This window comes from Chinchilla lanigera, unplaced genomic scaffold, assembly GCF_000276665.1.
Source record: "Chinchilla lanigera isolate Chin_1 unplaced genomic scaffold, ChiLan1.0 scaffold00016, whole genome shotgun sequence".
NCBI lineage: Eukaryota > Metazoa > Chordata > Mammalia > Rodentia > Chinchillidae > Chinchilla > Chinchilla lanigera.
Genome location: NW_004955417.1, coordinates 30,255,294 through 30,279,855, shown reverse-complemented (window position 1 = coordinate 30,279,855; position 24,562 = coordinate 30,255,294). Strand labels below are relative to the sequence as shown.

The 24,562-nt window shown below is 47.3% G+C and overlaps 1 protein-coding gene across 1 annotated transcript in view; it reads left to right on the top strand.

The window, feature by feature from the left end:
- Window positions 1-24,562, top strand: part of Angpt1 (angiopoietin 1) — a gene marked incomplete in the record, with an annotated part of 187,188 nt that overhangs the window by 106,840 nt on the left and 55,786 nt on the right. Inside the window, 3 exon segments of the mRNA XM_005381965.2 lie at window positions 1,476-1,631; window positions 7,791-7,912; window positions 19,431-19,663. Of these exon segments, the coding sequence (XP_005382022.2) occupies window positions 1,476-1,631; window positions 7,791-7,912; window positions 19,431-19,663 (511 nt within the window).

Here is a 24,562-nt window from a genome sequence, read left to right as displayed (position 1 = left end):
ACCTGGAGAAAAGCCAGAACTTGGCCTAGAGACCTTGAATTTTATTACAATAATTTTCAGATATTTATTCTGGTCCGTTTTGCACTTTTATAGCAAACTTTCACAGGTTGAATTCCTCTTGCTCCCTGTGCACTTCTGATTTGAGAGATGACAGAGAACAAGTTCAGAATTTATTAATAACAACATGAGCTTTATTTTAAGCTTTGTTTTTATTGGTTTGGGGCATATTCATATATGATTAATAGAAATAAGCAAGGGATGATGTTAGAAATTGAGCTGCCAGAGCTTCACGAAGGGGAATTTACTCGGAGACTATATTTATTACATGATGATGATGTTACTATGGATGGTGAAGTTGTGGGCGCACCGTGGTTCACTAAACTGGTAAAAATCACATAGCTGTTAGTGATTTGGAACCGGCTTGCTAAGCTCGACTTGGCGACGCTGTCCAAGTGGCGAGAGAGCTGGGGTGAGGGGTGAGGACTCAGCACTAGGGCCAAGGCCGGCTTGCCGGTGCTGTGCGGCCTTGGACCTGGTGTCTCTGGGACTCAATTCCCACACACGTAATTGGTAACAAAATGCGATCACTGCAAGGGCCGGGAGCGGAGGGCGCTGACAGGGTGCTGGCTGCTTCTCTCTCTCCAAGCAGGCCCAGGTTCCCCTCCTCTGTGGGTGGCGGTCATCCCCTCTTGGGTGCCCTCAACCCTTCTTCCCGGCCCCTGTGGTGTTCACCGAGGTGCACTGTGAAGCAACACATTCCACCCAGGGCAGCAAGTGCAAATGCTGCTTCCCAGGCCGCGCTTTCAGAGCCCAGTCTGAGCCTGTGAATGAGCACGGGAATCACGTGCAGCTGGCGTCCGGCTCCTCGTCGCTGCCTGCATTTGAATTGGTCCTAAGTTCACTGAAGGCTGCCCGGGCACCTGCCCTCCTCCCTCGCCTGTGGAGCACATCCCTGGGCAGTGCAGCCTTTTGCTGATCACAAAGGAAATGCAAGCAAGAGGCGGGACTTGGCTGAGGTGGGTGGTTGGTGCGGCATCATGAAAAGACCAGAGAACGGAACCTTAGAGTAAACTTCTTTGCTCACTGTTGGATTCTGACCGGGCGACCTGAGCTCATCACTGACCCCTCTGACTCCCCTTCCTTGGCAGAAGGAGTTAAAGGAACAGTGAGTCCGACAGCCTTTCTCCTGTCTTTGCTGTGTGGTTAGATGAGATCCTGTCAGCGACAAAAATGCGCAATCCCAGGACAAACGCTCAGGAAGGCAGGGATTCCTGTCTGCGTGCATCAGTAGAGCAGGGTTTGCCAGCAGCCAGACTGCCGAGCGCTCCGCTTCCATCTGCCCAGCTCCCCAGACACAGGGGCCCCCGCCAGATGGCCCGCTTGTGGCTATGTCTTTTTGGTCATTGTAAATATTATGTGACCTGACCCAGAGGACTTGCTCATAACGTAGCGTGCTTGTGCTCTGTCTCTTGCAGCTTGAGAATTACATTGTGGAAAATATGAAGTCGGAGATGGCACAGATACAGCAGAACGCAGTTCAGAACCACACGGCCACCATGCTGGAGATTGGGACCAGCCTTCTGACACAGACTGCAGAGCAGACCCGGAAGCTGACGGACGTGGAGACCCAGGTAGGGCTCTGGGCCACAGTCTGCACCCTGAGCTGCTTCCTCATTTTCATTCTTTAGCATACTTCATAAACACAATGTACATTTCAGCGCAGACTGGGGAAACAGACATTTTTGTTGATTGGCAATAACAAGACCACCTGACATGCTGCACTTACTTCTTTGGATTTAAGGGGTTGGTGTATTAACAAACACAGGGCTGCTTTAGGGCCTAATCTGCGCCTAAATTCAAATACACTGCATCCACCAACCTTGATGTGGTCTGATGTCAAATACAAGAACTCATCGGGTCGCATTCGCGGCTGGATTCTCACTCTGGACCTGCCTTCTTGCGTCTCTGGTAATGCTTGCTTTTATGCACCTGCAAGTCTGTGAGCTAAAAGAAAGCCCCCAGTGGACCGATCAGAAATGCCTGTTTGCTTATCTGTCCCCTAACAGGTATGACGAAATGCTTTTTGAGCACAGATCAATGAAAACTAGGATGCATTTTAATCATCAGAGTTGCAGACGCACCCTTGCCGCTTTGTGCAAACAGCAGACAGGGTTTTGATGATGAAAGATGAGCTCTTCATGCCCCTGTGGCTACAGAAACAGTTGCTCCTGTCACCGTTCTGAAACTCAAGGGCTGATGTTATGTCAGTGGGGTAAAATTCTGCAGCCCAGCTGAAACACGTAAACACGAAAACGACGTGCAGTTTATATCGATTTTATTGCATCTCATTTGCATTAGTGGCATCACGATCATATGCCAGTGTTTAGAGAGAAATAACAATGGTAGTACCTATGGCTGGAGCACCTTACGTAAACACACACTCTCCCACGTATGAAGGATGTGTATAAAAGCCACTTAGAGCATGTAGGTCAGGACATTTGAGTCATTTTTGTGATTTCTATGCTGTTGCAAGTAATAAATAGAATTCAGGACTCAAAACTGCACTGTTCTTTTCTTTTTTTCTATGCGCCTTGATTAGAAATACCAATCATTACCAAGTTGAAAATGAAGTTTATTGATGACTGAGTCAGAGAAATAAATCACATAGGCTTCAGAAAATATTTCTGTTTTACATTATCCTCATATAAGTGTAGGAAGAAGGAGAGGAAGAAACTACATATTGAGACCATGATTACCAGACTTGTTTAGTCATGTGTTATCACACCAAGCAAGTGTGGCTTCTTGTGGTGTAGGGAATGTGACTTTTCTCTCTTATTTGTATAGAGCAGACTGCTTCCCCTCTGCTACAAAACGCTCTCATGTGTTCATAAACTGAAAAACACAACATCCTGGACTGCACATTTGAGTTCCTGTAACTTCTGTTCTAACTTTTATGACAGACGTGACAGAGTTTTTTCCCTTCTCCCATCCCCAGCAACCTTTACCTAGGGTTGTTTTTATTTTCTTCCCATCTAAGAATTAGAGTTGCGGAGAAAACGTTCCTGGTGGTAACATTTAATCTCCACACTGTGAAGGTGCATGCAGCCTAAGGTTTTAAACGATGACAACTCATTCTGCATTCTGCATTCTGCATTCTGCCAGCCAGGAGACATGAGCTTTATGGAAAATAGTTCAGATAATTAAAAAGCAAGTTATGCTCCCTGCGTGGAACAGCTACAGCGCATTATGGAAGGCCGGCGGGAGTCTGTTGGATACTTCACGACAGTTTTAAGCTCGGCGAAACCTGAGAAACAAAGTCGCAAATCCCTCAGCACTAGCAGTAAGAGGCAGGCCGAGAAGAAAATCAAACTTAGGAGGTCCACCTTAGGAGGTGAAATTTGTGCGTCCTTCCCAGCTTCTGGCAGTGTCTTCAGTTGTCCCTGCATTCGCAGCTGTGGGGCTCCACACCCTCTCGTGTAAGGTCCGCCCGAGGGCACAGGTGTGACTGTGGAGTGGGCCGTGCTCCAGGAAGACACACGCAGTGGCGAGGCAGGGCCACGTCCGTGCGCGCTGTGTGTGGGCAGTGAGCTGGCAGCCGCACGCCCTCTGTGCTGTCTGGGGTTAGGCTTAAAAAGTTTGAGTGACTTTGCTTGTACGTCCACAGTTCATATTAGTGAGCACGGCTGCTCCTGAAACTCAGTCTGGGGCCTCCGTTATTTCGAGAACGCATGCAGTGGCTTTGTAGGCCATTTCCGTGCCCAGATTTCACAGGATGGTGTTTTAAAGGCAGGAAGCTCCTGCTCTCTAGTCCTCTTCTGCCCTTCTACACGAAGCCTAACCGAGGACGGCACAGCCAGGTTTGCAGTGGTACCGCGCCTACAGCTCCCCGGCTGGATGTGTGTCTGGGGGAAGATGCACGTCCTTCTTTCTGGCTGTCACTTGGACTAGAGTCTGTGCTCCTCAGCAGCCCCTTTCTGTGAAGGGATTAGTAGCAGGGACTGCGTATGTCCCTCCGGTCAGGGAGTTCTATTTCTCCTCCTTTCTCCGGGAGATTCAGCTGTGGGGCTATCACTCAAACAGACTGCACTGAAATCCCCTGCGAGACTCAGTGCCCTGCCCTGTTCTAAGCAATTCCACGCACATCAGCTGCATAACAATTATAAGTCCCGTGGGGTCAATAGCGTCACTAGCCTTTGCTTAAAGCTGTGACAATGAAACACAGGTGGAGTGACTTGCAGGTGGAACAGGTAGTGGGGGGATAAAGCCAGACAGCCCCCCTCAGGACTGCCTTTTTCCTGGGGCCTCCTTCTTCCTCTAAAATTGCAGGATGGTCAGCAGCCCCCACAGAGGGCAGAGCCGGACGTCAGACCAAGCAAAGACAGTGCGGTACCAAGAGCTCCTGCGTGCTCCCTGTAGCTGACAGCAGCTGCCCTGTCCCGTGGGTGACAGTGGCGTCTGGCCTCTGATGCCATCCACAGGCGCCTGAGACAGCACCGCCTGCAACCCAAGGGCCAGGCGCCCTTGCACTCTCCTCTTGTGTAACTACAGGAAGTGCCCACCAGAACTTCCAATGACTTGTGCAGTGACCACAGTGTTCAGTGTGGGATTTAGCCCAAGTTAACCACTACTTTGAGTCCTTTCTTCACGTGATGTGTTTTATAATAGCAGATGCAGCAGCCCTTGGATCCCAAGTTTGAGTCAGGGCAACACATCTCTAAACTACATCTTCATGTGTAGCAGGTTAATCTCCTATGGAGCTTTCCTTACAGCCATGAAACGCACCTCTCCACCCCGCGACAGTGGACTGTGTAACTGACCGAAGCCCCAGGGATTGAGCTCTGAAGTCCACCACCATGCCGGAGGAGAGGCCACAGGCCCCGGCGCCACCCCTGGGGTTGAGCCATTGTGGCAGGGCTGCTCGGTTCCGCTCTCGGGAGCTACAGCACCGCTGACACACAACCTGGGCTGAGGGCTCCCCGTTGGCCACAGCTGCCCAAGGGCTGGGCTGCAATCCACCAACTTCCTTCTTTCCTCCTCTGGCCTCTTCCGTTTACCCTTCACAAGTGTTTCCCCTGATAAATATCTTGCATGCCTAACCCCGTTTTATCATCTGCTTCCCAGAAGTCACAAACCAGCACCCCTATTGTTGGCCATTTCTTCTTGTAAATAGTTTTATTGAGCACAGTTGCCACTACCACTCATTAATATCTTATCTCTGCTTCCTCAGTCCAGCAACAGAGTGCAGTGGTCGTAGCAGAGACCAGATGGCCCAGCCAGCCTGAGGTATTTGCTATCTTTGTGAGAAAATCTGAACAACCCTTGCATACGGTTATATCCTCCTAGTGAGCAAAGACTTTTGTTGTCTTGTTCTGGTCTGTGTTCTATCATTAAAATTTAGGACAGGACCTGATATATAGTAAGTTCCATAAGTTTTTGTTAAACAATGAAATCAATCATAATCCCTTAAAATCCATAGATTTTAATGAAATGATCCCAAGCCCACATATGTGAGGATTGTGTGTTGGTGGTAATGTATGGGCATAAAGAGCTTGTACCAGTCAGCTTTCCAGTTGGCACAAAACACCTGACACTCCAACTCAAGAGGGAGAGGTTTGCTTGGCTCACAGTTGCAGAGGTTTCAGTCCATGGTCAGCTGGTTCCAAGGCAGAATCATCACAGAGGATGAGCACGGAGGAGCAAAGCTGCCCACTTAATGGTGACCAGGAAACAGGGCTGCAGAGAATGCTGCCAGTGAGAGATGCACCCTCAAAGACACGGCACCCTTGTGGCCCACCTCCACCTGGCCTCTGGACAGCACAACTACCTGGGAACATCAGTGCAGGAATTCACTGAGGAGCATAGCTCCTCTGCCGCAATCCCGTCGCCTCCCCAGGAGCCTCCTAACCCAGCCACGGTGGCAGTGCAGATGCACACAGAGCTGATGTGTCAGAGCGGGACTTCGAGGAGAAGCTGTGCTCACTGACAGGCACGGTGATTTGTGCCCTCTGTGCTCTGAGCCGAGAAGTGTGGGCCCCTCCTGACTCAGTGCTCGTTAGGATGTGTTGGGAGGAGATACCAGATGCCAGGAGCTGCACCAAGAAGACCTCCTGGTCTCTGGAGACGAAGCACGTTGGAGGCAGTAGTGACTGAGCAAGGGAGGCGCCTTTCTCAGCCAGGGACGCTGCTTGTTTGTAGCTCAGGAGCCTGTGCAAGAGAACTGGGACTGCAGCAGGAGACCGCTGGGTTCCTCCTCCGTGTGGGGGCCGTGCTGAGTGGGTTACCTCAGCCTTGCTTCTGTGTCGGTGAGAGGAGCAGCATCACCAGCAAACTCTATGAACTGAGCCTAGTGGACTAGAGAGTTGTGTTATTCTGTTAAAATGTATTCAAATATAATGAGGTCATACTTTAAACATACCGTACATTATATATAGGTATAAAATGTCATACATACTAGGCGTATGGCATTGATTATACATTGCTATATCATGACAGAGATGAATGATAATTTTCAAAGACTATCTAATTTACAGTCATATTTTCTTTATGGTTCCACCAGAACTTTTATAGATGTTCTATTTTTCAATTTGTAATTGTTTCTTTTAATCTGAAGTAGTCTTTCCCCTTTTTCCTCTGAGATAGACATTTTTAAGAAACTAAGGCAATCATCTGCTAATGTGTCTCCCACTGTGAGCCAGTATTTACCGTGTTCTTTAATCCTGGTGTGTCCCCTCCTGTCACCAGCCCAGCCCACAGCACAGGTGTGACTGGAAAGGCTTTCCTGCCCCTCCTGCTCGTGAGCTGCCCCTGCCTGCACAGGACATGGACCTGGCAAAGTATTCCCAGAAGTCTTCTAAAAAGAGGGGAGAGAGATGTGATGGTTGTGAGTGTCCAAGTGAGAGAGGAGCTTTAAAACTCCTTCGCCTCTTCCCTGCCCTAAATATGCTGCTGCGGAGGGTGGAGATGGGGAACAGTGACCGGGGCTGCAGGGTGACTCCACAGGGGGAGGGCTGGGCACAGCTGGGGCCTGGCCAGCAGCATGGGTCTGCAGGACCCACCGGGGTGGGTGTTTACTTTCCGGAGGATCCAAGCCATGGAGTTGGAAGGATGAAGGCCACCCGTCCTCGGCGCAGGCTCAGTTCCCAGGTGAAGCCCAGCACTTGAGCCTCTGCCTTTCCTAGGCGCCACATAGAATGGCAGAATCACGCCAAGCTTTTTCTTGGCTTCCTCTGAGGATGCGGCCTCTCCCTGAACCTCAGTTTCTTCATTTCTAAAGTGGGAGTGACAACTCTGCCTCATGAGGGGCATATCTAGGGAGTGATAGGACATCCAGAGGGATGGCACGGTCCAACATGATACATGATCAGTGAATGTGTGATCTCCAGTCCTCCTGAGCTGTGTTGTGACCAGTCTGGACAGATGTATCTCATATGCCCATCGGTTATTCTAAGTACCCACAGTATTTCAAACCTTGTGCAAATACCCACTCCACACTGAGAAACATTAGAGATAAAATACAGTAGCCACTGGCAGAGTAGACTATGCTACAGTTTCAGAACACAAAGATTAAAGCATGAAAATAGATTCAACCATCCAGTGTTCCCAACCACAACTCCCATTTCGAACTGATAGTATGTTTAAGAAATGGATAAAGCCATAGTTGGTAGAAAATATACTACATAATTAATTACCCTTGAGGAAATATGTAAGGACAAAAGCTAAAGAAAAATCAATTCTTTTGTATGTTTTGATTTGTGATTGAAGTTGAAAATGTTTTTATCTTTTATGTTAAGGTACTAAACCAGACTTCTCGACTTGAAATACAACTGCTGGAGAATTCATTGTCAACGTACAAACTAGAGAAGCAGCTTCTTCAACAGACAAATGAAATTCTAAAAATTCATGAAAAAAACAGGTGAGGATTGCTTTCTTCAGCACCACCTATGTGTGTACCCATTTATGTCTCTGCCAACGCTTTAGAAAATTAAGATTGAGTTGGTTTCCAAAAAAGAACTACAGCTGGGAGTGGTGGCTCACACCAGTAACCCAGCACTCTGGGAGGCTGAGGCAGCAGAGTCCCATATTAGAGTCCAGGCTGGGGACCCAGAGACTTAGCGAGATCCTGTCTGAAAATAAAGCATGGAAAGGCGTGAGGAGGAAGCTCAGGGCAAAAGCTCTGGGTTTAATTTCCAGTGCTGAATAAAAACAGAAATGTAGAGGCAAATTAATTTTTTAAACAGACAGGAAGGAAGTCTTAGGGCACATAGAGTAAATATGTCCAAAATCAGCAGATGCTGTTGCTTGCAATCTTGAGACGCTTGCTTGCTAGGACAGCATTGATTTTTCTAATGTTCAGTTGTTGGAATCCTAACATACAAAAGCAAAATACTTTGACTCTGGCTAAATTTGGTGACATAAAATATTGACATTTAGCAGAATCAAAATTTATAATAAGAGCAAATAGAGCATCTTGGATTTTCACTTAGCTCACTCTTAAACTTTTATGAAATAAGAAAATGGCTGAATTCAGGGATCTTGCCCTAAAGAGACCACGATTTTTAATTTTTTCCAGAAAGTTATTTGCCTTTAAAGCTAATCAAGAGGCTGTCTGTCTTGTTTCTCATTTCAAGCCATTGACTCCGGACATAATTAGCTGTTCGGGTAGCTCTGCGGAGGTGGCCGCCCCTGTGCTTTAGGAGCCATGCATCCTCTCGGGCAATGCAGTAGGCATCAGGGTCCTGGCCCTGGGTTCTGATAATAAGGGGTTGGAAATGCCCTTTAATCCTTGTCTTCGTGTTTGAAGTCATGCACACTGGTGAGGGACAACTCAGTCAGAGCACTGATGTCCATGGTGCCACAGTCCTGTCCTTGATGGCATTTAATTGTGTTTAATCTCATCCTCCTGAGTATTTGGGTGGCCTGAAGTTGGGTTTCAGCCTTGTGCACTCTGCCCTGTTAAAGACTTGTGTGGTAGAGGTCAGTGAAGCCCACAGAGCTGGTACCCCGGCTTCTGCCCCGTTCCATACCAGGGAGGCCCTTGGAGAGCTGCTGGTTCTCCACCGCCTGTCAGAGGAGGGAAGGGGACGCAGGCGAGGTCCAGGGTCACAAAGCCTGAGGGGCCATCCAGGGCACAGCGCGGGACCCGTCCAGGGCGGGAACCCCTGGCTTCTTCCCTGCTAGGCCTTCTCTTTCCTCCTCACATGGCCGCTGCTGTGCATGACCTGCAAGGGTTCCCAGCTTCACGCTGGCAGTGACCTCAGCGCCAACCACTGAAATTAAGCTTCTACACAAAGGAAATAAACCTGGCTGTTGGTTTAGAATATGACAGGGTCACTTGTTGCTCTGACTTGCATTGCTCAGTTTTCCATTTGTTCAGCCTTGAACAGTGTTGTGGGGTAAACTCGGTAGGGCCTGCCCCTGACCTGGCTGCATGACGAAATGCTCTGTGGTTGGAAATCCCGCTAGGAGCCCACTTCCCCCACCATGGCTTCACACTACGGGGCATGTGCGTGTGTGTAGGGAGCAGCTTACCTCGAAGCATCCTTGACTTGGATCAACCACAGTGAACCCCACGTATAGTGATATATTTCAACCTCTATTGTGGAAACACCCCAGAAAATTTGAAAGAATCGAACAGGAAAACTTTATTTTTCTGATTCATTATTTCTTTTTAGGATTATAGAAATAATATGCATTTTTATGGAGAAAGGAAAAATATACAAAGGAAAATGAAAAAAACATGATCTCACCACAGAAAGCAGAACATTTTGCTGAGTATTAGAATATGAATATATTTTCACAAAGGTGTGTGAAACTATACACATTGTTTTGCAGCCTTCTTTCTCTGGAGATGGGCTTCTAAACTTCTCTCCCCCTCCGTGGAGAATGTTATCACACAGATCTTTAAACAGGTGCCAGCGGAGATTCAGACGCCTTCCCTGCAGGCATTGTTGCTGTGTGTGCTACCCTTTGGTGTCCATGAGACACTTTGGCTGTCAGGACACTAAAAGTGTAGGCAGGAAATCCCCAAGTGTCAGCTCCTCAGGGTTCTCTCTGTCCCTTTTTCTTACCTTCATACTCTTTCTTTTTTTTAACCTTTAAAATAGAATCCCTTTTAATTTACTTTTTGGATTTTTAGTCTTTCCAACATGTGTTTGATACAGAACCTGGTATCCATTCCTGTAATAGGATTATCACTAAAAAATGTTACATTTTTAAGGGAAACTGATTAAAAGTTATTTTCTCTGTCCCATTAGCAACACCAAGTCAGGTGGCTCTCAAAGCCCCTCCGGGTCAAGCTGAATGGTTTCCTCAAACAGCACTCCCTCAGCACCCCAGTGAAGTCACAGTTTCTAGAGAAAACTCAATGTTCCTGCAGACACAGATTATATCATTCACTGCTAACAATAATTTTTCAGAAGTAGAACAATTCCACGTCCTATTCCAAAAGAAGTTTGGGATTTAGGTTTTAGTTTGAAGTTCACGCCTGTGCTCCTGCTCTACCAGCCCGAATCCCCCCGCGACGTTGGTAACTCCTCGGGTCTGTCCTTGCTGAGACCACTGTCTTCCTGCCAAAGGGCTCAGCGAGGGCTGGAGAGACTTCTGTCCATTTGCCGGCCGTACTTCGAACCTTTTTTTGGAAGCGTTTTTCTTTGCACAAACCCAAAATACCCGATGTGATGCCCCTCTTCCTTTTCTGCTCATGTCACTCATCTTCACACGTGTGGCGGAAGGAGAGGAGTCCTGCCCAGCACTCTGTAGAGCAGCAGGCAAATTGTTCCTTCCGTGTCAGGGGAGAGAAGGTCAGGTCGGACTGGAGCTGCCTGCAGAGCGAGGGACATTGACCATCCCCACCCGGTCTTCACTGAACACAGTCCTCCAGGAACACATGGCTGTTCCCACGCAAGGCCCCTCTGTGTGTAGGAGCAGCGCGCCTTTCCGTGGCCGGGCCGGTTGGGTCAGCTAATACACTCCGAGGACTGGCTTATCTCAGTCAGTCTTGCTTGCTTCCAGGGGTTCAGGGTGGTGTCAGGAGCGTCACTTCCCGGCTGGAGCAGCACGGGTCCTCTGCGATGTCCCCACCTCAGAGGAATGAGAAATGTTTTATGGATGGGATTGTGTTACACAGCATGCGGAGAGGGCCTGCGGATTCACATCCTGACAAATGAAAGTGGCTTTGGGGCCTCATTAGATTCACTTTATCCCCAAACAGCTGAGAGCACAGAGCAGGCGCAGGATTGGTGAGCTTTGCTCTCCCTTTGCCTTCTCTGCAATCTGGTGGGAGTGACTCTAGGAACCTTGCAGTCTGCTGTCTTTAGGGAGCTTTCCTTCCTTTTGCTGGATGCTGCCCTAATCCCAAAACATGGCTTTGGCTCTTACCTCAAGGAAAAGGCTTAGAAGTAGGGACCTTAACTCGCCCACGTGACTGAAATGGCACATCCCAGAGCCAGACTAACAGGAAACAGTCGACCTTTACCGGAGGTGAAGGGCACAAACTCGGACAGCAGCGGCTGCTTTTCTGACTTCCCTCTGCACGCGTCCCAGGGCCTCTGCTCAAAGATTGGGGAAGAGGGCAGGGGACAGAGCTCCTCACGTGCAGCTGCTTGAGTGGGGCCCTGTGTGAGCCTGGACCTGGGAGCCAGAGGCCGAGTCACCTGGCTGGGCTGTCGGTCCCCTGCCGGCTCTGCTCTGCTCTGCTCTGCTCTGCTCTGCTCTGCTCTGCTTCAGCTCCCGCCAAGGTGGGAAGACAGCAGGCAGAGGGCAACTCCAGGAGCCCCCCAGCTGCAAAGCGAAACCTGCATAAACCTCACATCAAAGTGTGCAGGAGAGAGCAAGACCCCTGGCCCCGCTGGGACTTGCGTGGGTTGTGTGGAGTGAGGGAGGAACCATCGCAGGCCCTGCTGAGCGAGATGCAAGAGGAATGCGGCACCCAGCATCGTGGGCAGCATCTGCCACACGTGCCTCTGTGCCCCTGGCTTCACACCCCTGGGCCCAGCCGCCAGCCGGTCCTGCACACTGGGCGCCATGCTTTCCCAGTCCTCAGATGCCCAATAACTTGCCCTGGATGAAAAAGCAAGACCACAGCCAAATTAGGGTTCAACTCCAGAGTGATTCGCTGTATTAATTAGTGTAAAGATCTTTCCAACACGATGCAACTTGCAGTTTAATTGATGCGCCTGTCAAGTCGTTCTCTTAACACACATGCATATAAATTCCATGCACTGCAGACTTGATTGTTTTTGGCCTCTCCCAGCACAGACCATGACGTGGGCCTTCTAATAACGGAGGAGGACATGCGAACTCCTGATGTTACACCAGGAGTTCACGGGACCCTGCCAGGCCCCATCCATCTTCCAGCTGGAGTTATGGAAAGTTTCTAAGTTAATTAATTTTTAAGTGCAATTCAAGATACCAAACAATGTCTTACAAACTAATTGCTGCACTGGCCTAACCAAGCATTAATGTTTTAATAATTAATATGCCTAAAGAAATGAAAAGTTAAACCATAGCCATTTTAATTAAAGCTTTCCTCCACTTGAAAAAATGCTAAGTTAAACTTCTCTAATTTCTAGCACCCCGGCTGGCTTGAGTTGTAGTCGCTGTGTGTCAAAGAGGTCAAGGCAAGGTATCTATCGAAATGTTTTCCTCTCAAACAGTAACCAAAATAACCATAGTACTTTTCCTTGTGTGGAAAATTATAGTTTATAATATGTGTGCACGTAGATCCCTCAATGTTAATTGTATTGGTGTTTACATATAAGATGGGTAGGTGGGAATTATTGCACTTTATAAATATAAATGTGAACAGAATCTGTGGTGAGCTCCCGTCTAGCACTGATGCAAGGACAGGAAGGCGGCACCTGCTCAGGGGCTGTCCTGCATGAATCAGAGCAGCGTCCAGAACAACCCGTGGCTGGCGCCTGACGCGGTACTTGGTGTGGAGGGTAGCGAGAAGTGAGAGACAGACACAGTGTCAGTGTGGGACAGCGTATTGGGCATCTACTTGCATAACACATACAGTGCCCCATGTTGTAATAAAGTTCATGCTTTTAAAGATGAGCTGAACTGGGAAATGTGTCCCGCCCCATTCCCTTCCTTGTAAACAGAATGCCTGTAGGCTGACTGAGGAGAGCCTTAAATTTTCCTTGCAGTTTTTCCTATGATGAATTGAATGGTCCCGAGCATCCTTTTGGTCTAAATGTCCGTAGCCTCTGCACCTTTACGCACTGGAGATCTCGGGTCTGTCTCTGATCCTCACCGGTCTGTCCTCCGAGCACTGTGGCTGCACGTCATCCCAGTCCATCCTGTGCCATCAGTCCCCACTGGCTGTGTCCGGGGTCACACGCCCTCCTGTCTAGGCCATCACTGTTAGCCCTGGTGCCAGCCCAGCGAGTGGCTCAGAGCTCCGCCAACATCGTCTTTGTGAAATGTGAGGCCCGTTGCTTGTTGCAGGGCCCCTGGCCCCTGGCCCCTGAGGGTTCCGTCTCTGACGGCCGCAAGTTCTCCTCCCTGGGATGACAGTCCCTGCTGTTCCAGCGGCCGCTGTGCAGTCCTTCGTCCCTGTCTTGCTGTGTGGAAGGTGCAGCCGCATGCCCCCGAGCAGCAGCTCTCAGGCCAGGCAGCCTGGACACCCTGTCCCTTGGTCCCTGAGGTAACCAACTCCGTCACAAGCCGCGTGTGACTTAGACTCTCCATGAAGCGGTTCCCAATTCTAACGCCAGCTGAGAGTCACGGTCTGGTGGCAGCCACGCGAGGCGGGCAAAGTGGTTGGTCGTGCGTGTGGCTGGTGTCACAGCTGACATTTGCCTTGCCAGCCACGGCCAGCTGTATTTTTTATATCACTAGTTCTTGTTGATCCTTCAAAATTCTGTGCTCGCTTTACTTCTTCCACGACTTCTTCCCAGACTGCCAGATGGACGTGCGCATTACCAGAAACGCCAAACCTGTCTTCCCCATTATTCCACTTGTTCCAGCTTCTGAGACGGGGTGCTTCTCATGTTCGTATTGCTTTAAAATTACTCCTTTCGATGTCATGAAAGTAATCAGTCACCTTCCCTCCTGATTTCTGGCTTCCTCAGCATATTTACTTTATTTACTTTACTTTATTTACCCCACTCTTTTAAACATTTCTTGCTAATGTTTACTTATAGCAACTATGCTTCGATTTCAAATTTGCATTACCAAAAAAATGTGATTCAGATTTGGAAATAAAATTTAGTATTCCAATTAAAAACGCGAAGTATTAGCTTAACCCAGACTAAATACACTTCTGTTTAAATCGGGTGGAAGAAGCCAGTCTCCCTAAACCTACTTACAGTGCCTGTTGGCTCTCTGCTCACTAAAAGTAATGAAAAACTGGAATTGTTTTTAAATAAATCCAGGCAGACAAAATGAGGTTCCTATATGCTCCGCATCCTCCTCCTTTTTGGAGGAGTTATATTTACACCCATAGAACTAGGGGTTCCCCCCACCACGAATTCATTGGCTGCTATGTTAAGACTTTTTGTGGGAAACAACTTGAAAGAGAGAGGTTTCTGTGTGAAAGCTGCAAGATGTGTTCAGTGATTTGAAATACTTCCAATAAGGTGCGTGTGGAAAACTAAGTGTAAAATGAGGGGAAAATCAACCTGAAACCGTCGTGTGGGCTTGTGTATGCTCACACCGGACCTTGCACTGAAGTTCAAGCCTGGGCCTATTTTGTTTACTTTATTTTTCATTAGAGTGCACCTCTGCCTCAAAGCGGAAGTTAAGTGCCAAATTCCAAGGCATGTCTCTTCTCAAAGTGACTCCAGAAAGATGGGAAACAGGAAGAACTGAAAATCCTGTGAGAAACTCTGTTTGGGGATTTTTAGCTCAAGCTGTATAGATTTAGTGCACAGACTTGTAAATGCTCCATAGAACGCTGGTTCAGAAGATGCATCTTCAGTAAGAGCTGTTTATTTAATCTAAGCTTCCCCAGAAGTTGACAAAGGAATTTTCATAGAGCCTAATAAAAATGTATCAACTGGGCTGGGGATTTAGCTCAGCGGCAAAAGCGCCTGCCTGGCAAGCGCAAGGTCGTGAGTTCGGTTCCTGGTACCGGAGAAAAACCAAAAAAAAAAAAAAAGAAAAAAAAAATGTATCAACTCCACTGTCCACTGTAGTGTATTGCAGTTTTTAAAAACCTGGTACTTACAGTTAATATCTGCATGGTTCTGAATAAAATACTGAGATTTTCCTACCTATATATGGGGGCCTGTGACATGTACGCAGTCTGCATTGCTTTATGCATCAAAGGTGACGAGGGTCTCTAACATGCTACTCAATTACAAGTGTCTTACGAGGACATGATAACAGCTAGCCCTAGTATGTGAATATTTGGCATGTAGACTGTGGACTCCAACTGCTTTTGGAAGTAACAAGGAGGGAGGGCTGACTTCCAAGCAGATCGTAGCCAAAGGGTAGGAAGATCAAAGAAAACAGTCATTTGCAAGCCAAGTATGAAGAAGAGATAAATCAGGGAGATGAGTGCTGTGAGAGGAAACAGAAGAACTGAGAAGGGACCCATCTTCCTGGAGTCGTCTCAGAAATTGTCACCGATACAAAAGATTCGCAAAGTCAGTCAAGAAGGGCTGGAGTAAAGGGCTGCTTGGGTGATCTAGTGAAGAAATGGCGTGGCTGTCTGGGAAGCAGTGTGTGTGTGTGGGTGTGTGTGTGTGTGCGCGCGCGCGTGCGCGCGTGCACGTGCATGTGCACATCTAGAGCAACAGAAGCAATACAATATATATGTGTGAGGGGGTTTGTTAGGCAGACTCCCAGGATCTGAGGCAGGAGAGCCCGCATGCGTGTCTGTGGATTAGAGGCAGGAGGGCCAGGCAGCTGCTCCAAGAAGCTGGAAGCCGTGAAGCTGGAAGCCGTGAAGCTGGAGGGAGCAGGATGCAGTGCCGGTCCAAGACCAGAGGCCTGGAGGCTCCTTGGGGAGTCACTGGAGGGAGTTTAGGGCGCGTGAAATGAGACCTGGAGATCGACTCCAAGGGTGCAGCAGCAAGGGGCAGACCCACCCAGGGAGACCGGAGCCCTTCAGAGAGGCTTGCTCCCTTGTGTCCTTGTTTTATTCCATCCAAACCTGCTCATTGGTTGGTGGCGCCCACATCCCAGGTGGGTCTTTGACCTCTATTTGCTGGCCTCCTGGTCAGTCACCCACAGACACACTCAGATCAGTGCCCCACTGGTCTGCTAGGCGGTTCTTACTCCAGTCAACTGCAAACCATGCTCAGGCGTCACCCAGGCAGGCAGACGCCTCGTGAAGGTTTCCTGTTTCTCGGCACAAAGTGCTTCTCACTTCTCTGACTGCCTCTTCACCTTGAGTGAACGTCTCCTCTGAGGTGACAGCTGCGCTGATGTCTTCTGATACCTGTAGTCATGACATGTTAAAGGCTGTTTAGTGAATTATGAAAGTTGATGTTGTTCCTGACATGCATATATATATTCCTTTTACACAGGGATTGCAAGTCCTTTGTCCTACATGTTACTATCCAGAATTGTTCATTAGGCACCAGGACTTATTTGATTAACTTCTTGCTATAGTTTAGATCTCAGATGTTCCCCCCAAGGGCCCCGTGTCACAGCAGGTGGGGCTTCTGGAAGGTGACTGGTGCTGGGGGCAGTATTCTCCTCTGTGGACTGATGCCTCCCATGGATCAGTACAGCTAAATGTGCTGTTAGTTGAGGGCTGGTAGGAAGAGGTGGTCACTGGGGGTGAGACCTGGACGGGTGCATCTCCTTCCCTGGCTCTTCCTGTAACCCTGTGCTTCCTGGCGTCCACGATGTGAGCAGCTCTCCTCTGCCCAGCCCTCCCACCGCTGTGGGTGTGCGTGTGACCTGCTGGCTGTGGACGGAACCTTCTGAAGCTGTGAGCCAGAATAGACCTCCTCCTGTGAGTCAGGCCTTGTGCCTCACGGATGAGGAAGTGACTAAAACACCCCTCATTCTTGCTTCTTCCCAAATGTGGTGTGAAACAAAACAACATCAGCCAACCTGCCTCCTTTACTGACATGTCAAGTAGCGTCTGTCTCTGCGTACATAGCCTCCTGTGCAGTGAGAGCATCAAAATTAGAAAGTGGGAAATATTGGTACAAAAATGTGGAAAGACGTATTTTGTCTGAAACTGAAGTTTCTAGAGTTCCTTTTTTAAATTTGAGATTTTTCTCTTGAAAATTCCTTAGTCTAGGAATAATGTCATTTTGTATTTTACACAATTATTGGCACTTAGTAACTAACAAAAGCAAGTTACAGCTAAAACATTATATTTTCCAGACCTGCATGTTACTCACTGACTAGGAAAATTGAAAGCCCAGTCTTGTCTCATTTCAGGGACAGAAAACATAACTTGGAGTATTTATCCAGTATTATATGACCAGAGTTTCAAATTTTGACCTATACATGATGATCGTCTTAGCAGCTAATGCAAGGTTAGCTGCTAGTGTACCGTAACTCCTGCAAATTTGAAAAAGAATTTTCTTATAAATTGCTGGCTAAATTATGGCAATCTTGCCCCTGATCATTGTTCCAGGAATAAGAACAAAAGTGATCAGAAGGTAAACTGAGAGTGAGCTGAGACTTTGGTTGTAGTTGTTCTCAGATTGGAATACCAAAAATCAGCTGGAACAGAGAAAATCTCTACTTCCTTCCACAGCAGTTGTGCTAATCATTTTACCAGGATGGAGCGGTGGAGAGGGCATTTTAAAAGCAGACAGCAGAGATGCTGTTTATGATTCTGTTTCCTCCCTGTGCTCCTTGCTTTCCTTCCTCTCTTCCTCCTTCCTTCCCGCTCTTCCTCCTTCCTTCCCTCTCTTCCTTCCTTTCTCTCTTCCTTCACCCCCGTTCCTTTTCCATCATCTTTTCCAAGAGCAGCAAGTCATTGGCACAGAAGAAAATAATAAAAGATAGTAAGGCATGTCGATCCTTTGGTGATGTTGTCCTTCATCTTATTCTGATTTCCTTGCTTATGTCTTTCATTTCCAAAACAAAACAAAAGGTTTAAGAGGTGTAAGTGACCATCAGATTTTCTAAAGATCCATTCAACCTGGGTGTTCTTCATAATCAGCCCATCACTGTCCGGGAGAGGGAAGGCCGCTCCAGCGAGAAGTGTGGTGTAAGACACAGAGATTCCTGTGCTGGGTGTGCTGTGGAGGTCCTCCATGGCACTGTATACTCCCACCGGTGTCAGCGACTAGCAGGGCTCTGTACACAGCCTGGGCCCTGGGCCTCGTGCTGAGCTGCGTTCCTTGGAGGACAGGCTGGCCAGCAGAGGCCTGGGTGCTCCGAGACCATCCTCAGTACCTCTCCTGCTGTCAGGCGTGACAGATGGCTCATGCCCAGAACGTGGAGCTGGGAAGTTTGCCTCTTCAAATCACCCCATTGTGTAATTTAAGCCCTAAACTTAAAACACTCCTGAGTGTTTTGTTTTGAAGAAGGATAGGAATGATTCAGTGCTATATTTCTCCAAGGTAAATTAAGTGCTCGTTCTTATAATTTCATTTGAATAACAGCTTGTAAACTGAGGGCTGGATGAACCCTCTGGAAATGGAACAGAGGAGAGTGAGTAAGCCTTTTCCCCGAGGAGCACTAGTATATTAGTCACTCCATAAAATGCAAATGCTTTTTATTTCCAGAATAATGTGCTGCATCGCTATCGTGGGTGGGTGTGAGGGAGCCCCTCTGCCGCGCTCTGAGGAAGGAAGGCTTTGCAAGATTGCATCACTTGGGGCAAAGCACCCCTTGCTTTTGTGAGACCACGACCCCAGCCAAAAGCGGTCTTGCATTTCCTAAACCATGTACTCAGTGAGTTTGGAACTCAGCGTGCATCGCCTCATCCTGAAGTTCAGGTTGAGCAGTAAATAGCGACAGCCCTGTCTTGGAAGTCCTGAATGCTATGACTTCAAAGAGATCACTTTCTGGTTCTGTACTTTGCGTTTGAGGTCTTCCTGGAACCTACAGAGTTGTGGTGCAATTTAATCAGTGGAAATGAGTTGAGGATCCCAAATGAATGACGCTAAGTAAGATTACAAATGGCTTCTATATTTTGTTCATATTTTTATGAACTATCGTGTTTCTTATTGAACCCATTTTTCTTAGTAAAAGTCATACTATAGCTTTTTCAGAATGCAATTTTCTGGGTCTAACTGAGCTACAGTGGATATAAGATACATCCCAGGAATAAACTATACTTAGGAATCAAACTGTTTTGACATCTGGCTTCATAATTCTTTGTCTGACATGTTATGCACAGGTAGCTCCTACTTTAAAACTGTATAATTCTCAAATCTCAAATAAGTACATTCACGGTAAAATGCCTGATTTAAATTTCTAATCTGAAATTCAGGAGCTAGTTGAATCACTGTTTATTTTCTACAGCATTTTAAAAATTAAGTCTTATTTTCACTTCCTTGTAGTTTGTTAGAACATAAAATCTTAGAAATGGAGGGAAAGCACAAGGAGGAGTTGGATACCTTAAAGGAAGAGAAAGAGAACCTTCAAGGCCTGGTTTCTCGCCAGTCGTACATAATCCAGGAGCTGGAGAAGCAGCTGAGCAGAGCGACCAGCAACAACAGTCTGCTCCAGAAGCAGCAGCTGGAACTGATGGACACAGTGCACAGCCTCGTCAGCCTTTGCAGTAAAGAAGGTGGTAAGAACGTCTTCCTCCTTTTGACTGTGTAAATGTTCTAGTTCATATGAGCAAGCAAAGGTTCAATGCAAGTGTGTTGTGTTAGGCACAGTTATGAGCTCTCTGTTGTCTGTATTTAGAGAGTAAGAGTGTTTTAAGGGGATGTGTGTGGGTGTGAAGCTGACCAGGGAGGTTGTGACCGTTAGTCCTGACCTGTCAACCTCACTGGATTGAGGGACACCTGGAGGATCAGTCCGGTGCACTTCCAGGAGGGTCTGCAGGGTCAGGGACATGTGACTTTGGGTCTGCACCTGGCCCCTCACGTGTTCAGTTCCTTCCTGGTGCTGTTCCCTGCTCTGCTTCCTGGACACCATGAACTGAGCATCTCTGCACCACCAGGCCCTTCCACGATGATGCTTCTGCCTTGGAGACGGCTGACTGTGGACTGAATCCCTGAAACCATGAGCTGAATTAAACCTCTTCTCTTTAAGTTGTGGGTGTCTGCTGCTGTGCCGCAGGGACAGAAAGGCTGAACAGGGCAGCAGTGTCAGAGAGGAGCTAGTCTGGGGCCACACATGACCCCCACGGTCACGTCTCCACCACCCACACAGGGGCACCCAGAAGCACACTTGCGCTCTGCCTGGAACTCCTTCACCAGTGAAGCTGACAGATAACAGTCAGACACCCTTCTTGCTTGTGCTGATTGCTGTGTAAAACAGCAGATGAATTGATTCTTAGCAGCATTCATGAGGTTTAGTAGACAAATTTATGCTTCTAACTTTCAGAGAATGTGTTCCTGAGTTTGTGAATCTACAACATCTTTCTGAGGTTCCATTTATTTCTTCTATTCTTGATCTTAAATACAAGCTACTTCATTGTCGTGCACAACTGTTTCATATTACAGTGTTAGACTTTTAACTATAGGGAAGAAATTAGCCAATGCTGAAGACTAGTTCAGAGGAATCGGGACAGTTTTATAGGTGTTGTCATTTTACAACTAACGCTGAGTGGCTCAGCATTGCCTGCAAAGAAAAGACCACAGCTCCCGATGATCAGGACTGAGAAAGGATGGCTGTTACCAGAGTGTTCACTGTGAACACTTGTCCTTGGACCTGTTCAGAGAAGAATTAATCAAGGTATCGAGTCGTGTTTATTTGGGGCTGTTTTCTCGATGGTGGAAATCAGAAAATTTTATGTCACTGGAGTGGAGCCATGTCCACAAGCGTTGGAACTACCACCAGCCTCTGTCTCCTCAGACACCCATGCGCCCACCGACCCCCACCCCACCAGCACAGAAGCAGGCCCTAAGCACAGTGACTCCTTCTAGCACAGCTCAGCAGGGGCTCTCTTCAGAGCAGCCTCCCTGGGTGCAGGTGGTACCATAGGGGTGGGGAGGGAGACAGAACCACTCACCCGGAGTCGAAGCGTCAGCCCAGAGCTGCAGCTGGTGACCACCCGCAGAGCAGCCCCCTGTATGCGCGGTGCACGTGTGAGGCTCCTTGTGTGTGACAGCGCACCTGAGCCTTGTGAGGACCAGCTCGCAGTCACTCATCCCTGGGCAGACCAGAGTATGAAGACAACTCCAAGGGGGTGGGGATTTAGTTCAGTAGCAAAAGCGCCTGCCTGGCAAGCACAAGGTCATGAGTTCGATTCCCGGTACCAGAAGAAAAACAAACAAACAGAAAAAAGAAAACATGAAGACAACTCCACACTAAGTGCTCTTGCTCGAAGGACACTTCCCTCCTCTCGGTTGCACCCCCTTACCTGGAGTCACATCTCCACTAGACTGTCTAAACAGGCCTATTTGTATATGCTCTGTAGAGTGACATTTTTAAACACTGAGCCCCAGGGCTCCATTTGGGTGTTCTCAGCAATGTGACCGGGAAGGAAAAAACCTGCTCATCAGCCGGAGGCTGCCAAGAGCCGAGTCAGAGTCCACTGGAAGGAAAGCTTGGTAGGGTTTTGCCAGAGAATTTTAATAGAGCTCATGGGGATTTAGAAATTAAGTATTAATATGAGACATATCTATCCTCATATTGAGACGAACACATTTGAGGCAGGGTTGGAAACACGTTTTTCTCATCATCCAGAGACTTAAAGCTTACTGAGTTGGGTAGAGGTGTCAAGCTCTGGTGATTCTCACAGAGCTCATATGTCGGCCTGCTCGTCAGAGTTTATCTGCGTGTTTGACTAAGGGTCTAGTAAATGTGTCTCTACACTGTGAGCGGCAGGGTGTGCAACTTTAAAATTCCTGACTAGGGACACGACAGACATGGATCCATTGATTGAATAGTTACCGTGGCCACTGAATAGCTGTTACCTTTCCTGCCCACTCAGTGTGAGACAAGTAACTCTGTCTACTCTACAATATAGCAGATCTCAAAATAATAACAGTAATAATAATAGCAGTAGTAGCAGTACTAATAGGGACTTAAGTTGTCTAATACTCCAGCCCTGTAGATAACTGTTTGCCATTTAATGATTCAATCGTAAGATAAATTCCGCACTAACCTACAAGATCTGTGACCTTAACGTAAGGATGCGGCCTGATTTTCCAGTAGGTTCTGTGCATTCATAGACAGAGATTGTGCTGTACTTGCTTCCTGTTAATCTGTTTTTCTTTAATTTATGTTATGTATTCAGACTAAATATTTAGTTACCTTAGGCCTTAGACCCAAAACTAGAATGTGGTTCTCAATAAGGTTTCTATCAAAAGATTAATTCTCTGCATATCTTTACTTTCACTACAGCCATAGTCTTCAGTTATTGTGAATTTAAAATTTAAAATGGCTAACGGCATAACACTGGATTAAATATCAGTTACTAAAGTGAGCTTTAATTTCACTGTAATTCTAAAACAGATAAACCTTTCTTTACTTTATAACCAAAACTTTAGCACATAGATTTACTATTTATCAAAAGATTATATGTGTTTACCTTTTATTCATATATGGAAATATTCCAAAATCAACACACCATAATAAATGTATCAAACTGTCTAAAAATATACTTTAAAAATTGCTACTTGAGCTGAAAGGTCTGCTTCAGTTTGACCCAGGTGCCGTGGAGGGAGCCTGAGTAGGACACTGCACAATGCAGGGAGTCTGCCTTGGCGAGTTCTTTGTTACTGGCTGCAAATTTAACTTCTGCTTAGCTTCTGAAGTCAGGAAAATGGTGTCCACTGCTCCTGGGTAAAGAAGGAAATCAGGTGCTCGTATTAAGCATGGAGCATAATACAGGAGACAGTGACCCCAAACTGTAGCTGTCCTTTCCCCTGGGGGACAAGCCAGGGAAATATCTGTTCATCAGGGGCTCTGTAGGAATGAAACTGCTCTTGCAGAAAATGAACACAATACTGTAGACAACTGCCTATCCACAATCATCCAGGCAGCGCCTTGTAGCTTCAGTTTTTTAGTCTCTCAAATTGGATTGTAATATTTGCCTGATAGATTTGTGACACGCAATAAACATACACGACTTTGCGTAGTTCAGAATTGTAAAAGAGTGAATTTGAAGAGCTCTCGCCAGCAAGAAAGAAGTAAGGGAGAGGGCGGATGTGCTCTCTGCAGAGGTCGGTGTTGCCCTGGGATACGTGTATCCACACCCCACCTTTTACCAGTAAATATGTACATCTGATACTCTTCAGTAAAAACATGGGAAAAAGTAAGGGACTTGGAATAAATAAATTACCTAATCAATAAGAACAGATTTTCTACAAGTTCAGTGATGTGTACAGACACAGAGCATCTGTACTTGTTTCTAGTAAACACTCAAAGCACGGTGCTCCTGTCTCTTTTATGCCTCCAAAGAGCTCAGGACGCGTTACAGTTCCCTGAGGAAAGAGTCCCTGAGGATGCTGGGATGGACGCACCTGTCCCTGACATTCCTTTGGTCCAGAGCTGTTTGTCTCTCTTTGCCTACAGCTGAGCTTCCTGGCACTTTCTCCTAAGCCAGCTGATAATATACAGCAGGGTCAAGCCAGATGCAACTAAGAAATGTATTTTCTGAGAACATTCACCACACTCCTCTGCTTGTTTCAAACAGGCAATGGTGCCATCTTAGGCAACTGGTCATTTTACTCCAAACTACGTTCATTTTGTATGACTGCCAGGTAGCACATTTATTTTCATCTCACTTTGGTCTGCAAATACTTGGTCACCTTTTTTCTTAGAAATGTGGCTCACTCAGCTCTGTATCCTCAGTGTTATCACTGTGGCTAAGCTGAGTGGATTTCTTCGTGATTTTGGCAATTCAGCTATGCTGGAACTAGGTAGTTTACCCTGATGATTGGAGGAAAGTTTGCGAAGGTCAAAAGGAGGACAGCTGAGGACTGTAACTGCCCATCCCTGGTCAGCTGTGTACACTGCAGGCTGGGACATCACCACACCTGCTAAACACCTGCGGCAGAAGAAAGGCATGAAGAGAACAAAGGAAGGGAGAAGAAAGAGAAAGGAGAAAGGAAGGGAGGGAGAGAGGGGAGGAAGGAAGTAAAGAAGGGAGGAAGGAAGGAAAGAACAGAGGAAGGAAGAAAGATGGAAGGAACAAAGGGAGGGAGGAAGTTAGAAAGAGAACAGTGCTTAGGCTCTGTCATGAAATGAACAGCAGCAGACAGTTGCTGTCGAGATCAGCCGGGAAAGTACTCCAGCAGCACCAGAATGTGACTCACAATTCATCCATTCATTCAGGAATAACTACAACAACTGTTCTGTTTCAACTTCTCTTCTGTGGGAGAAGGATGCTTATACATTTTTATGTAATGTGTATTCACTAGGATCCTTTGGTGTGCCAGAAACTGCTCAGATCACTGGGAAGAAGAAAAGTAAGCAGATGTATTTGGCATCATGTCATTTAGGCTTTGAGAGGCAGAGAACCTGCTCGGTGACCAGCTCGATTCCAGAACTCACGGTTGTAGGCGAGACG